Source organism: Pleurodeles waltl, chromosome 8 (genome assembly GCF_031143425.1).
Source record: "Pleurodeles waltl isolate 20211129_DDA chromosome 8, aPleWal1.hap1.20221129, whole genome shotgun sequence".
Classification (NCBI taxonomy): Eukaryota; Metazoa; Chordata; class Amphibia; order Caudata; family Salamandridae; genus Pleurodeles; species Pleurodeles waltl.
Genome location: NC_090447.1, coordinates 1,534,273,733 through 1,534,289,721, shown reverse-complemented (window position 1 = coordinate 1,534,289,721; position 15,989 = coordinate 1,534,273,733). Strand labels below are relative to the sequence as shown.

The window sequence follows — 15,989 nt, the reverse complement described above, 5'->3', positions numbered from 1 at the left end:
GGCATCTCATTACCAGCACAGAGGAGCCTCTCCCAGGGTGAGCTTACCAGAGCATCTCATTACCAGCACAGAGAGGCATCTCATTACCAGCACATAGGGGCATCTCCAAGGGTGAGCTTAGCAGAGCATTTCACTACCACCATAGAGGACACTTTCCCAGGGTGAGCTTAGTCGAACATCTCATTAGCACAGAGGAGCCTCTCACAGGGTGAGCTTAGCACAGCATCTCATTACCAGCACAGAGGAGCCTCCCCCAGGGTGAGCGTAGCAGAGCATCTTATTACCAGCACAAAGGGATAGCTCATTACTAGCACACAGGGGCTGCTTACTACCTGTATGGAGGGTCATTTAATTGCCACCACAAAAAGGCCTTTAATTTCCAGTACAGTAGAATTGATCATTACTAACTCAAGGGTATATCTCCTGGTGAGCACAGAGGGCCTCTCATTACATATGTAGTGTATTCTTCCAGTACCAGCACAGCATGGCCTTTAGTACCAGCACAGCATGGGCTTTAGTACCTGCACAACATGGCCTTTAGTACCAGCACAGCATGGCCTTTAGTACCTGCACAACATGGCCTTTAGTACCAGCACAGCATGGCCTTAGCACCAGCACAGCATGGCCTTTAGCACCGGCACAGCATGGCCTTTAGTACCTGCACAGCATGACCTTTAGTACCTGCACAGCATGACCTTTAGCACCGGCACAGCATGGACTTTAGCACCGGCACAGCATGGCCTTAGCACCAGCACAGCATGGCCTTTAGTACCAGCACAACATGGCCTTTAGTACCAGCACAGCATGGCCTTAGCACCAGCACAGCATGGCCTTTAGTACCTGCACAACATGGCCTTTAGTACCAGCACAGCATGGCCTTTAGTACCTGCACAACATGGCCTTTAGTACCAGCACAGCATGGCCTTAGCACCAGCACAGCATGGCCTTTAGCACCAGCACAGCATGGCCTTTAGCACCAGCACAGCATGGCCTTTAGTACCTGCACAACATGGCCTTTAGTACCAGCACAGCATGGCCTTAGCACCAGCACAGCATGGCCTTTAGTACCAGCACAGCATGGGCTTTAGCACCAGCACAACATGGCCTTTAGTACCTGCACAGCATGGGCTTTAGTACCAGCACAGCATGGCCTTTAGTACCAGCACAGCATGGCCTTTAGTACCAGCACAGCATGAGCTTTAGCACCAGCACAGCATGGCCTTAGCACCAGCACAGCATGGCCTTTAGGACCAGCACAGCATGGCCTTTAGTACCAGCACAGCATGGCCTTTAGCACCAGCACAGCAGAGCCTTTCAGCCCCCCAGTTTGAAGCCCTCTGGCCTAGAGGTATCCAGCAGCACTCGCCTGGGTTACCTCTGAGTACCAGCGGGTACCTTTTGTCCTCTCTTAGTCCCCTACCAGAGAGCTGGTGAGTCCACCCCAGTGAAGCACGTGGCCCCAAGCACTCACATTCAGATACATATTTTTTTCTCTTTATTCAAGGTGGAACCAGTGTCCTTGGACAAGGTTTACATGGAGGTAAAGCTCCTCGCTACTCTGTTCAGGGCCACTCAGCATTACTTCTTTCTGATAATCATTACCTGCTGCATTACCTGTCAATCTTGGGTCCTTTCCTAGCTCTTCCGGTGATGATTAACTCCTTCCTGTCTGGTGTGATCTTTAAGGCTGGGTGGTGTGTGGGGGGATCAAGTGGTCTGTGGGTTTATTAAAGCCTGCCAGAAGACCTGTGTGCAGCCTCATGTATGGGCCTCCTGCCTGTAAGCCCCTCCCCCACGGGTGAGGACACGCCTCTACAGGTGTGTGTAACGTCCATGCCTGGGCCATCACAGGTCAGCTCTGCATGACCTGGGGAGTAGCTCCTCTGCCCCCCGAAACACTGAGGCGCATATTTACAAAGCGCTGGCGTGGGGCAGTGCCACACGTCTATTCCCTGCGCTTCCCTACGCCAATGCGATAGGGCAGAAATGCACCGTGTCTGTCCTTTCACCCAGCGCTGGTGCACAGTTGCCAACATGGGCACCTATATACCATGGTGCGAGGGTGTCTGCGTTACACGTAGGATTGTTTTTGAGCAGGGAGGGACACCTTTGCGCACAAAAACAATCCATGAAGGATTTTTCCTCTTCATATCTGTTCTGCAGAATGCCGCACACATAGAAAGAGGAAAAACGAGGAGCAGTAGAGATATTTCTCGTTATTGCGCCTGCCCTGGGAGGCGTAAGGTTTTGCCGCTGCCTCAAGTTCATGTCATTTAGTAAATCTGGGGCAGCGTCAAAACCCATGGGTGTTAAATGGGAACACCCACCACAACGCCCATAGAATGCCCCCCTGACGACGTGTGACGCTGCGCGGCGAATTGCGTTGCTTTACACCATATCTACGAGGCCATAAAAAACCACGCCGGGTGCCTTTGCGTGGCCACGCAGAAATGGGTCTGCACCCAGCACCCCCCGGGCGTCAAAAAATTAGGTGCACCGACGACAGAGGGGTTCGCAAATATGCCCCTAGGAGTCCAACCTGGGGCGTGGAAACCGAAGGCGGACTAATGGCAGGGTTTAATAAAACAATTATTGATTATCGGGCACTTTCACTGCGACTCAGCACACTCAACACGAGCTGCGCCAAACTCCCTGTGTATATGTTTCTCATTGAGTGAAAAAGTCACAGTTTAAGTGCTGACTGGATGCAAAATCATGAAATGATGCGAACATCTGCCCACCTGCTGACGTGCTGTAATGATTTTTTTGGAATATTCTTTCAATCAAGATGTATAAATCCTGGGTGATCTTTCTCCGAAGGCCCGCTCATGCTCCCCTCTTTCCATAGCATCCTCGTTCACTCTTACGCAGTCTTTCATCTGTACCGCTGACTGTCCGTCTCTCGCATGTCCACCTGTCCGTCTCTCGCATGTCCACCTGTCCGTCTGTGTCCACCTGTCCGTCTCTCGCATGTCCAGCTGTCCGTCTGTGTCCACCTGTCTGTCTCTCGCATGTCCACCTGTCCGTCTCTCGCATGGCCACCTGTCCGTCTGTGTCCACCTGTCCGTCTCTCGCATGTCCACCTGTCCGTCTGTGTCCACCTGTCCGTCTCTCGCATGTCCACCTGTCCGTCTGTGTCCACCTGTCTGTCTCTCGCATGTCCACCTGTCCGTCTCTCGCATGGCCACCTGTCCGTCTCTCGCATGTCCACCTGTCTGTCTCTCGCATGTCCACCTGTCCGTCTCTCGCATGGCCACCTGTCTGTCTCTCGCATGTCCACCTGTCCGTCTGTGTCCACCTGTCCGTCTCTCGCATGTCCACCTGTCCGTCTCTCGCATGTCCACCTGTCCGTCTGTGTCCACCTGTCCGTCTCTCGCATGTCCAGCTGTCCGTCTGTGTCCACCTGTCTGTCTCTCGCATGTCCACCTGTCCGTCTCTCGCATGGCCACCTGTCCGTCTGTGTCCACCTGTCCGTCTCTCGCATGTCCACCTGTCCGTCTGTGTCCACCTGTCCGTCTCTCGCATGTCCACCTGTCCGTCTGTGTCCACCTGTCTGTCTCTCGCATGTCCACCTGTCCGTCTCTCGCATGGCCACCTGTCCGTCTCTCGCATGTCCACCTGTCTGTCTCTCGCATGTCCACCTGTCCGTCTCTCGCATGGCCACCTGTCTGTCTCTCGCATGTCCACCTGTCCGTCTGTGTCCACCTGTCCGTCTCTCGCATGTCCACCTGTCCGTCTGTGTCCACCTGTCCGTCTCTCGCATGTCCACCTGTCCGTCTGTGTCCACATTTCCACCTGTCCGTCTGTCTCCACCTGTCCGTCTGTCGCATGTCCACCTGTCCGTCTCTCGCATGTTCACCTGTCTGTCTCTCGCAAGTCCACCTGGTATAGGGCCGTCTGTGTCCACCTATCCGTCTGTCGCATGTCCACCTGTCTTTACTCATCTGTCCATACAATAACCCGTCTGTCCGTCTTCCCTGTTTCCAGACACATTTCCCTGTCAGGTGTGAACAGTCTGTCTTCTCTGGTGGTCTGTGGGTGTCGGAGAGTGAGGGCGGGTCTGTGGGGGTGAAAGCAGAGGGACATGCCAGGCGGAGGATGCTCAGTGCACAGGAGCAAAGGGGCAGAGATGGGAGTGAGGGAGGAGAGGGAAAGATAAATAGAGAGAGAGAAAGGGAGAGAGACAGAGAGAGGCTGAGGGAGAGGAGCGAGGGAGACAGAGGGAGAGAGAGAGAGAGAGAGCAGCAGCAGAGAGAGAGGCAGAGAGAGACACAGAGAGGCAAAAAGAGAGACAGATAGGGGAAGAGGGGGAGAGAGAGGAGTGAGAGAGAGAGAGGGAGAGAGGGGAGGGAGCCTGGGAGGGAGAGAGACACAGAGAAAGGGAGAGAGCGCGAGACAGAGGGAGAGAGACAGATAGGGGAAGAGGGGGAGAGAGAGAGAAAGAGTGAGAGAAGAGAGAGATGGGAGGGAGAGAGGGAGGTAGAGCGAGAGAGGAAACAAGGAAGGTACGCGAGAAACCAGGATTGATAGGAGCAAGGGACGTCCTGGTATAGGGTATACGTAGAGTAAGGGACATCCTGGTGTGGGGTACAGGAAGGAGTGTCCTGGTATCTGGTATGGGGACATCCTGCTGTAGGGTATGGCACTGAGTAAGGAACATCCCCAGGGGGTCTTCGGTGTAAGTGATGTCCTGGTATAGGGTATGGAGTGTGCTGGGTTAGGGATGTCCTGGTATAGGGTATGGAGTGTTCTGGGTAAGGGGTGTCCTGGTATAGGGTATGGAGTGTTCTGGGTTAGTGATGTCCTGGTATAGGGTATGGAGTGTTCTGGGTAAGGGATGTCCTGGTATAGGGTATGGAGTGTTCTGGGTAAGGGGTGTCCTAGTATAGGGTATGGAGTGTTCTGTGTAAGGGGTGTCCTGATACAGATTATAGGGTATAGAATGGCATGTCCTGGTATAGGGTATGGAGTGTTCTGGGTTAGGGATGTCCTGGTATAGGGTATGGTTGAAGTCTTCTGGGTACAGGAGGTCCTGGTATAGGGTATGGCGTCTTCTGGTAGGTTACTGAAGGATGCTTGAAGCACTGCCAGTATGTGTTATGGGATCTTCTAAGAGACCTCCTAATATAGGGTATGGAGTCTTCTGGGTTAGGGATGTCCTGGTATAGGGTATGGGGTCTTCTGAGTAAGGGATGTCCTGGTACAGGTTATAGGGAATAGAAAAGCATGTCCTGGTATAGGGTATGGTTGAAGTCTTCTGGGTACATGAGGTCCTGGTATACGGGATGGCGTCTTCTGGTAGGTCACTGAAGGATGCTTGAAGCACTGCCAGTATGTGACCTGGGATCTACTAAGAGACCTCCTAATATAAGGTATGGAGTCTTCTGGGTAAGGAATGTCCTAGTATGGGGTATGGGGTCTTCTGAGTAAAGGATGTCTTGATACAGGTTATAGGGTATAGAAAGGCATGTCCTGGTATAGGGTATGGTTGAAGTCTTCTGGGTACAGGAGGTCCTGGTATAGGGTATGGCGTCTTCTGGTAGGTTACTGGAGGATGCTTGAAGCACTGCCAGTATGTGTTTTGGGATCTTCTAAGAGAACTCCTCATATAAGGTATGGAGTCTTCTGAGTATGGGATGTTGGGATGTCCTGGTATAAGGTATAGGGTAGAGTAAGGCCTGTCCTAGTATAGGTCATGGTTGAAGCCATCTGGATACAGGAGGTCCCGGTATAGGGTATGAGGTCTTCTGGCTGTAGGAGGTCCTGGTCTAGGGTATGAGGTCTTCTGGGTGTAGGGACATCCTGGTATAGGGTATGGGGTATTCCGAGTAAGGGATGTCTTGGTATAGGGTACAGTAAGGGACATCCTGATATAGGTTATGGTGTAGGGTAAGGGACATCCTGGTATAGGGTATGGGGTCTTCTGGGTAAGGGATGTCCTGGTATAGGGTACAGTAAGGGACATCCTGGTATAGGGTATGGTGTAGAGTAAGGGACATCCTGGTATATGGTATGGGGTCTTCTGGGTAAGGGATGTCCTGGTATAGGGTATAGTAAGGCACGTCCTGGTATTGGGCATGGGGTTTTCGAATACAAGACATCCTAGTATAGGGTATGGTGTGGAGTAACAAACATCCTGGTACAGGGTATGGTGTAGAGTATGGGACATCCTTGTATGGGGTAGAGTAACATACATCCTGGTACAGCGTATGGTGTAGAGTAAGGGACATCCTGGTATAGGGTAGAGTAACATACATCCTGGTACAGGGTATGGTGTATAGTAAGGGACATCCTGGTATGGGATAGAGTAACATACATCCTGGTACAGGGTATGGTGTAGAGTAGCATACATCCTGTTACAGGGTATGGTGTAGTGTAATGGACATCCTGTATAGGGTATGGGGTATTCTGAGTAAAGGATGTCCTGTTATAGGGTAGAGTAAGGCACATCCTTGTATAGGATGTGGTTGGAGTCTTCAGGGTATGGGAGGTCCGGGTATAGGGTATGGAGTATTCTGAGGAAGGAACGTCTTAGTTTCGAGTATGGGGTTTTCTGAGTAAGAGATGTTCTGGTATAGAGTACAGTAATGCACATCCTACTATAGGATATGGTTGGCGTCTTCTGGATATGGGCGGTCCTGGTATAGGGTATGGAGTATTCTGAGTAAGGAATACCCAGGTGTCAAGTATGGGGTTTTCTGAGCAAGGGATGTCCTGGTATAGGGTATAGTAAGGCAAGTCATGGTATTGGGCATGGGGTTTCTGAATATGAGACATCCTAGGGTATATGGTCTTCTGAGTAAGGCATGTCCTGGTATAGGATCTTCTGAGTAAGGGATCTCCTGGTATAGGGTACAGTAAGGCACATCCTACTATAGGATATGGTTGGAGTCTTCTCGGTCTGGGAGGTCGTGGTATAGGGCCTTCTGAGTAAGGGATGTCCTGGTATAGGGTACAGCAAGGCACATCCTACTTTAGGATATGGTTGGAGTCTTCTAGGTCTGGGAGGTCCTGGTATAGGGTATGGAGTATTCTGAGGAAGGAACATCTTAGTGTAGAGTATGGGGTTTTCTTAGTAAGGGATGTCCTTGTATAGGGTATAGTTAGGCACATCCTGGTATTGGGCATGGGGTTTTCCGAATACGAGACATCCCGGTATAGGGTATGGAGTTTTCTGGGTAAAGGATGTCCTGGTATAGGGTATGGGGTTTGCTGAGTAAGGGATGTCCTGGTATGGGGCACAGTAAGGCACATCCGACTACAGGATATGGTTGGAGACTTCTGGGTATGGGAGGTCCTGGTATAGGGTATGGTGTATTCTGAGGAAGGAACGTCTTAGTGTAGAGCATGGGGTTTTCTGAGTAAGGGATTTCCTGGTATAGGGTATAGTACGGCACATCCTGGTATTGGACATGGGGTTTTCCGAATACGAGACATCCTGGTATAGGGTATGGGGTCTTCCACGTACAGGACGTTCTGGTATAGGGTCTTCTGGTAGGTTCCTGAAGGATGCTCGAAGCTGTGTCTGTGGTCATGGTTTCTGCTGAGGGAAGAACCAGTCCTCCTCTGTGTAATGATAGAGCTGGACCCACAAGAGGGCCAGGGCAGCTACCACTCTGTTGAGCAGAGACGCAATACCTGTTGGGACCAGAGAGTAAAGGGCGTTTGAAAATGGAGCTGATGGTCGTAGTGAGAAGAAAAGGCAGAATCTGGGACAGATAGCAGCTGAGAGGGGAGTGAGGACCCTGAGGGCAGACTAGAGACAGAGACCAGAGGCAGCAGGTATTACTGAAGTCTGGCCAAGTGACATCACAGACCAAGAAGAGACCCTGGGAGCAGAAGCAAGAGATAGCAACAAACTGTACCCACAAGCACCAGGACTAGTGCCCACTGCCAGGGGGTGTGCCCAGCATCAACTGGTATAGGCTGGTACATGGCACCCTATGTGTATTTAACACATTTTGCGAGTCACACTGGGTCACAAATAGACCTACGTCGTTGATATTCATGAGGTAGGTCTTCCTTTGCAACCCATTTGGTATAGCTAGAATTACAGGGATGGTGGCCCTCTGGGGTCAGCATACCACCATGTCTGTGATTGCTTTTTTCCTTAAGGGAAAATGGGATGCGTTTAAAAAAATGCATCAAAAGGTTGCTTTTCGTTTTTTAAGAGTAGGCAGTCACTGACTACGCTTAAAAAATGTTTTCACCAACATTCACAAAGGGGAAGGGGGCGAATCAGCTCCCAGGCAAAGCAAGCTGTTCTAGATGGCAGTGACTGCAAACAGGACACAATGACAGGAGGTCACAGGAGCATAGCACCTGCTCACGTGGGCGGTGATGTCACCATGGTCCCTCGGCCGAGACCCTGGCATGTCCACAGGTGCACATGTCCAAGTCCTTTGTCGGTGTGCCATCACCTGTGCATCTGACCCTCTCTCATCCAGCATCCTCTTCCCGTAAGTGTCCCCCTGCCCTCTTCTGACCCTGCCCCATGCCTTCTCTATGCCCCTTTGTTGCTTCTCTACACCCCCACTCCCACAGGGTTCTCCGTGTCCCCCGTTCAAGTTGTAGGGTGAGGGGCAGACTCGGATGTCTCACACTGCCCCACTGATGCTTTAACCAGGTTCCCTTCTCTCCAGTACATGCTCTCTAGAGAAACCATTGAGGCGCTGAGGAAGCCAACCTTTGACGTTTGGATGTGGGAGCCCAATGAGGTAAGGGTACATTCAACCAATGAGGGTGTGGTAGCCGAATGAGGTAAGGGTACATTCCGCCAATGAGGGTGTGGTAGCCGAATGAGGTAAGGGTACATTCAACCAATGAGGGTGTGGTAGCCAAATGAGGTAAGGGTAAATTCCGCCAATGAGGGTGCGGTAGCCGAATGAGTTAAGGGTACATTCAACCAATGAGGGAGTAGGCGCCCAATGAGGTAACCAGGAGAGGTCTGGGCTGTTGGCTAAATAACCATGTTTCGGTCCCTTTTAACCTTCAGTGAGTTTCCTTCAGCAGGGCAATGCTAGGGAGTTCCACCTTTAGTTGCAGCCACAGAGGAAGCATGGTCCCTACAAGGGACTGCTCTCAGGTTGTTGGCACCGGAAGTAAGGCCTCCTGGGCAGAGCACAGCCCTTTGCCTCACTTGTGCCAGCTGAGGTAGAGCTCAATAAACTCTGTCTGTTTAGCATTAGCAGCTCAGCATCTCTGTGAGTGGCGTTCATGACTGCAGTGTGCCAAGAGCCAGTGCAAGGCCGTGCCTGCAAGGTGGCATTCTGCCTTGGAGCTCTCTGGGAGGTGACGCTTGATTTTGGGGGTGCCTGGGGGGTGCCCGCTTTCTTTGTGATTGTTTAGGATGGATGACACCCTGCTTTAGGACTGCCTAGGAGGTGTTTCACTACCGTTGGGCTTCCTGGAAGGTGTTACTCTGCCTTAGGATTTCCTGGTATGAGACGGCATGTCTTTGGACTGCCTGGGATGGGCCTGCCTGCCTTGGGACTGCATGGATTGGGACAGCCTGCTTTAGGATTTCTTGGGATGGGACAGCCTGCCTTGGGACTGCCTGGAATGGGACAGCCTGCCTTGGGACTGCCTGGAATGGGACAGCCTGCTTTAGGATTGCTTGGGATGGGACAACCTGCCATGGAACTACCTGTGATGAGAAAGCCTGCCATAGGACCCCCTGGGATGAGACAGTCTGCCTTGGGACCGCCTGGGATGGCGCAGCCTGCATTAGGACTGCCTGGGATGGGACAGCCTACCTTGGGACTGACTGAAAAGGGACAGCCTGCCTTGGGACGGCTTGGGATGGGACATCCTGCCTTGGGACTGCCCGGGATGGGACAGCCTGCCTTCGGACTGCCTGGGATGAGACAGCCTGCCTTGGGCCTGCCTCGGATGAGCCGGCCTGCCTTGGGACTACCTGGGATGAGACAGCCTGCCTTGGGACTGACTGAAATGGGACAGCCTGCCTTAGCACTGACCGGGATGGGACAGCCTGCCTTGGGAGTGCCTGGGATTAGACACCCTGCTTTGGGACTGCCGGGGATGGGACAGCCTGTCTTGGGAGTTCCTGGGATGGGACACCCTGCTTTGGGACTGCCTAGGGTGGGACAGCCTGCCTTGGGACTGACAGAAATGGGACAGCCAAATTTGGGACACTGTGGAATGAGACAGGCTGCCTTGTGACACCTGGGATGGGGCAGCCTGTCTTGAGTCTGCCTGGGAAAGGAATGCCTGCCATGGTACTGCTTGGGATGGGACAGCCTGCATTGGCACTGCCTGAAATGGAATAGTCTGTCATGGGACTGCTTGGGATGGGGCAGGCTGACTTAGGAGTGACTGGGATGGGACAGCCTGCCTTGGGAGTGCGTGAGATGGGACAGTCTGCCTTGCGTTTCCTTAGGATGGGACAGCCTGCCATGGGACTGCCTGGAATGGGACAGTTTGCATTAGGATTGCTCGGGAAAGGACAGGCTGCCTTCGGAATGCCTGGAATGGGGCAGCCTTAGGACTACGTGGGATGAGACAGCCTGCATTGGGACTGCCTGGGCTAGGACAACCTGCCTTAGGATTGTCTGGGAAGGCACTCCTGCTTGGAGTGCCGGAAAATGGTGCCACGAACCAACAGAGAGCAACCACGCCGCCTTCAAGACAGCCATCCGCTAACACCACCAGCTCATGCGGACCACCAAAAGATCCTTCTACAAAGATCGCATCGACAACAACGCCCACGACAGCAAAGAGCTCTTCAGCATCGTCAAAGAACTCATCAACCTCAGGTCATGCTCCATCGACCCCCCTCCATCGCAAGACCTCTGCTACTCTATTGCCACCTTTTTCTATTGCAAGATCATTGAAAATCCACGACAGCTTCAACTCCTCGCCCCCCACCACCACAACGGCCACCACCAACCCCGACGCACCCAGCCACACCAACCTCTTGCTTTCCTGGACCCACAATAACAACAAGGACATCATCCAAACCATGAGCACCATCCACTCCGGATCTCCCTCCGACACCGGCCCCCACCATGTCTTCAACAAGGCGAGCCCCATCATCGTCCCCTAATTCCGTATGATCATCAATAGCTCCTTCGAGACCGCCACCTTCCCGGAGAGCTGAAAGCACGCCGAAGTCAACGCCCTGCTGAAGAAACCCAAAGCGGACCTCGAAGACCTCAAGAATTACCGACCCATCTCCCTCCTCCCCATTGAGAAGATCGTCAACGGCCAACTGACCTGCTTCCTTGAGGACAACAACATGCTGGGCATCTCCCAATCCAGATTCTGTAGGAACCACAGCACCAAGACTGCCCTCATCGCTGCAACCGACGACATCAGGAACATGCTCGACAAAGGCGAAACTGCGGCCCTCATCCTCCTGGACCTCTCGGCTGCTTTTGACACCGTCTGTCACCACACCCTCTGCTCTCGCCTCTATGACACCCAGATCTGCCACAAGGCTCTAGACTGGATCACATCCTTCCAATCTGACAGAACTCAGAGAGTCCGCCTCTCTCCCTTCCTGTTGGGAGCCACCAAAACCATCTGCGGCGTTCCCCAAGGGTCTTCTCTCAACCCAACTCCTTTCAACATCTACATGGCACCGATCGCACAACCTCAACATTGTCTCCTACGCCAACGTCATCCAGCTGATCCTCTCACTCACCAAGAACCCCACCACCGCCAAAACCAACCTCCACGACGGACTGCATGCCATCGGCAACTGGATGGAGAAGAGCCGCCTCAAACTTAACTCGGACAAGACAGAGATCCTCATCCTCGGCTCCAACCGCTCCGCATGGGACGACTCCTGGTGGCCAGCCACCCTAGGAACTGCACCAACACCCACCCACGCAACCTAGGTTTCATCCTAGACTCATCACTCACCATGACCCAGCAAGTTAACGCCATCTTATCTTCCTGCTTCAACACCCTCTGCATGCTTCGCAAGATCTTCAAATGGATCCCCACCGAAACAAGAAGGACAGTCACACACGCCCTCGTCAACATCAGACTGGACTACGGCAACCCGCTCTACGCAGGAACCACAGCCAAGTTCCAGAAGAAACGACAGCGGAGCAGAACGCCTCTGCGCGCCTCATCCATAACATCCCACGCCGCGACCACATCTCAGCCCACCTCAAAGACCTTCACTGGCTTCCCGTCACCAAGAGGATCACCTTCAAACTCCTCATCCACGCCCACAAAGCTCTTCACAACACGGGCCCCGCCTACCTCAATGAGCGACTCACCTTCCACACTCCCACCCGCCAACTCCGCTCCGCCAACCTTGCCCTCGCCGCCGTCCCTTGCATCCATTGAACTACAGCCGGTGGCAGATCCTTCTCCCACCTCGCCACCAAGACCTGGAACACCCTCCCCGCCCACCTACGACAGACCCTGGACCTCCTGACCTTCAGGAAACGCCTCAACACCTGGTTATTCAAGCAGTAGCAGTTCTTCCCTCCCCCCCTTTCAGCGCCTTGAGTCCCTAGCGGGTGAGTAGCGCCTTTACAAATGTTTGATTGATTGATTGATTGACAGCCTGCCTTAGGACTGCCTGGGATGAGACAGTCTGTATTGGGACTGTCTGGGATGGAACAGCCTGCCTTGGACTGCCTGGGATGGGACAGTCTGCCTTGAGAATGCCTGGGAAGGGATTGCCTGCCATGGGACTGCTTGGGATGGGGCAGGCTGCCATGGGACTGCTTGGAATGGGACAGCCTGCTTTAGCATTGCTTGAGATGGGACAGGCTGCTGTATGAATGCCTGAGATGGGACAGTCTGCCTCGGAACTGTTTGGGATGGGACAGGCTGCCCTAGGAGTGCCTGGCATGAGACACCCTGTCTTGGGTCTACCTGGGATGGGACACATGCCTTGGCACTGCATTAGATAGAGCACCCTGCTTTGGCTGGTGGTGGTACCCTATGGGTAGGCAGGATGCTTGTAAAGTCAGTGGCACCCAGTGACCGAGAGCCCCTCCCCCTCCTCTCCACAGATGCTGAGCTGCTTGGAGCACATGTACCACGACCTGGGCCTGGTGGCGACATTCAACATCAATGCCATCACCCTGAAGAGGTGGCTGGTAAGGATGAACAGCAGAAGCAGTCTGAGTGACTCACTGAATACTGTGTGAGTGGCACACTGAGCGAGTCACTGAAAACTGTGTGAATCACAGCACACTGAAGAGATGGGCGGTAAGGATGAACAGCAGAAGCAGCCTGAATGAGTCACCGAATACTGTGTGAGTGACAGCACTGAGTGAGCCACAGAACACTGAAGGAATCCCAGCAGACTGAGTATAACACCGTGTGAGGTACATAACACTGCGTGAGATACAGCACAGCGAGTGAACCACAGCACACTGACAGAATCCCAGCACACTGAGTATAACACCGTGCGAGGTAGAGCACACTGAGTGAACCACAGCACACTGAAGGAATCCTAGTAGACTGAGTTTAACACTGTATGAGATACAGCACACTGAGTGAACCACAGCACACTGAAGGAATCCCAGCAGATTGAGTATAACACTGCGTGAGGTCGAGCACACTGAGTGAAACACAGCACAGAGTGAGTCACAGCCCACTGAAGGAACCCCAGCAGACTGAGGGCCTGATTTAGAACGGATGAGTTACTCCGCCACAACGATGAGGGATATCCCTTCCACCGAAATATAAATCTCATAGGATACAATCAGATTTAGATTTCAGAGGCTGGGATATCCGTCACCGTTGTGAGGGAGTAAACCGTCCACCGAGGTCTAAATCAGACACTGAGTATAACACCGTGTGAGATACAGCACACTGACTGAATCAGTAAATACTGAGGTCCTGATTACTGAGTCACAGCACTCTGAGTGAGTCACTAAATACTGTATGACTGACAGCACAGAGTGAATGGTGCACACTGAAGGAATCCCAGCAGACTGAGTGTCACAGCACAGCATGTGATTGACAGCACACCATGCAAACCACAGCAAGAGTGAACCACAGCAGGTTGAAGGAATCCCAGCAGAATGACTATTGCACTGTGTGAGATACAGCACACTGACTGAGCCACAGCACACCAAGGGAATCAGTAAATACTAATGTCCTGATTGAGTGAGTCACAGCACACTCAGCCAGTTACTGATTACTGAGTGAGTCGTAGCACCCTGAAAGAGTCATTGGGTACTGAGTGAGTCATAGCACACGTAGTGAGCTTACTTATAATATACTAAGTGAGTCACAGCACACTGAGGGGATCATTAAATACTGAGTTAACCACAGCACGTCCAGAGCGACTCAATGATCACCAAAGGAGCCAAGCAGGCTTCGGGCCTGATTTAGATATCAGCGGACTCTGCCAAAATGGTCACAGATAGCCCGTCTGCCGAAATCTAAATCCCATAGGATATAATGGGATATGTATATTTCGGTGGACGGGATATCCGTCACTGTTGTGACGGAGTGACCCATCCGCCGAAATCTAATTTGGCCCTTAGGGACCGATTTAGGCCTTGGCAGTAATGGTCCCGCCATCTGTTTTCCAACAGAAAACGTGTCCGCTGGTCCCCCCGCCGAATTTAGATGTTGGCGGTCTTATAGGCGATAGACCGTCCGAGTCCCGCCGTCTCCGCCAAGAAACTCCATCCGCATAGACAGCGCCATTGGAAATAGTGGCTGATGGCGGGACTCGAGCTACCTTTACCTCCGTGCAGATTTGGATGTGCCTTACCGCCAAGCCAACTGGCACACCTGAGTTGGCGGATTGGAGGGGAAATCAAGTAAAAATGTACTTTTTCTCTCAAATCCACTTCCGTTTTCCACTGGAGATGCTTGGACAAGACCTTCTGTTGCTGCTGCCACAGGACCACGGAGAAAACACAACCCCCCATCACCAGTCTCAAAAGTAGGGAACCGGCATTGTCAGTGTACGTTGTGTGGTCACTGCACGTGTACTTAGGACCACTGCTGTCATATACGTGTCACAGCAATTAAAAAAAATTACTGTGACATACATATGTTGGGAACACAATTGTGTCAGACATGGATGTGGACACACTGATTCAAGACATATCGCACACATACACAAATGTCATTGTGATGTCAGCATTCATTGCTTAATGAATGGTGGCACCACAATAATGTTACAATTGCACTTGTCAACTATGTCTGTGTGTGCACATTGCAGGGGGACCTATACCTGCAATGCTGTGCTGGCAGTTGTGTACGTGAGTCAGTATGTGTATGTGTGTGTGAGATTGAATGGGTTAGTTGAGGTGGAGGGAGCTGTAGTGGGTGATGTGGTTGTGTCAGACTGTGGGCCACTTTCTTACGGGTCTGATGTTGTGGTGTATGTTGTGTTGTGTGTTGTGTTGGCGTGTGTAACATTCAGATGAGTGTTGTCGTTGTGTGGAGGTCGTTGCCATGATGTGTGTAGTTGTGCCTTTGTGTGAGTTTGCTTGTGTAGATGAGTGTGTAGTTGTGTTGGTTGATGTGGTTGAGTCATGTGTGGGTGTAGTATCAATGGTGTGTGTATGTTGTGGTATGGATGTATCTCAATGTGTGTTATCAGCATGTACGTGTTGTGTTGAGTGGAACAGCAATAGATAACAGTTGTATGTGGTGTGTTGTGTTGTGTGTGATGCAGGTGGGCACATATGGGCAGGGCACAGTGTGTGCATGTGACTTACCTCTATTCCACGGCCATTGGCATTGTATGATCTCCATTGGGTCCAGCGACGGCCTCCCGCCATCAGCAATCCTCTGTACACCACTTGTAGGACTGTAACATCTAGATATGGTCGGCGGCAATCCGCCAGCCTGACTGCTAGGAGGAGCAGTCCATTGTGGCGGTCTTCAGCTCAGCCGCAATACATCTAAATACTGGTGTTTGCACCTAGAGCAGTGAAAAGTATGGCCCCACTAAGGGGGCAGACTATATGCACTCAGGGGGCAGGCTATATGCACTCAGGGGGCAGGCTATATGCACTCAGGGGGCAGGC

At 52.3% G+C, this 15,989-nt stretch overlaps 1 protein-coding gene across 1 annotated transcript in view; it reads left to right on the top strand.

Annotated features, from left to right (window-relative positions):
• PDE9A (phosphodiesterase 9A) overlaps positions 1-15,989 on the top strand; it is a 209,129-nt gene that overhangs the window by 123,985 nt on the left and 69,155 nt on the right. Inside the window, exons 9-10 of the mRNA XM_069202968.1 lie at positions 8,643-8,717; positions 12,999-13,085. Of these exons, the coding sequence (XP_069059069.1) occupies positions 8,643-8,717; positions 12,999-13,085 (162 nt within the window). The remainder of the gene's footprint in view (positions 1-8,642; positions 8,718-12,998; positions 13,086-15,989) is intronic.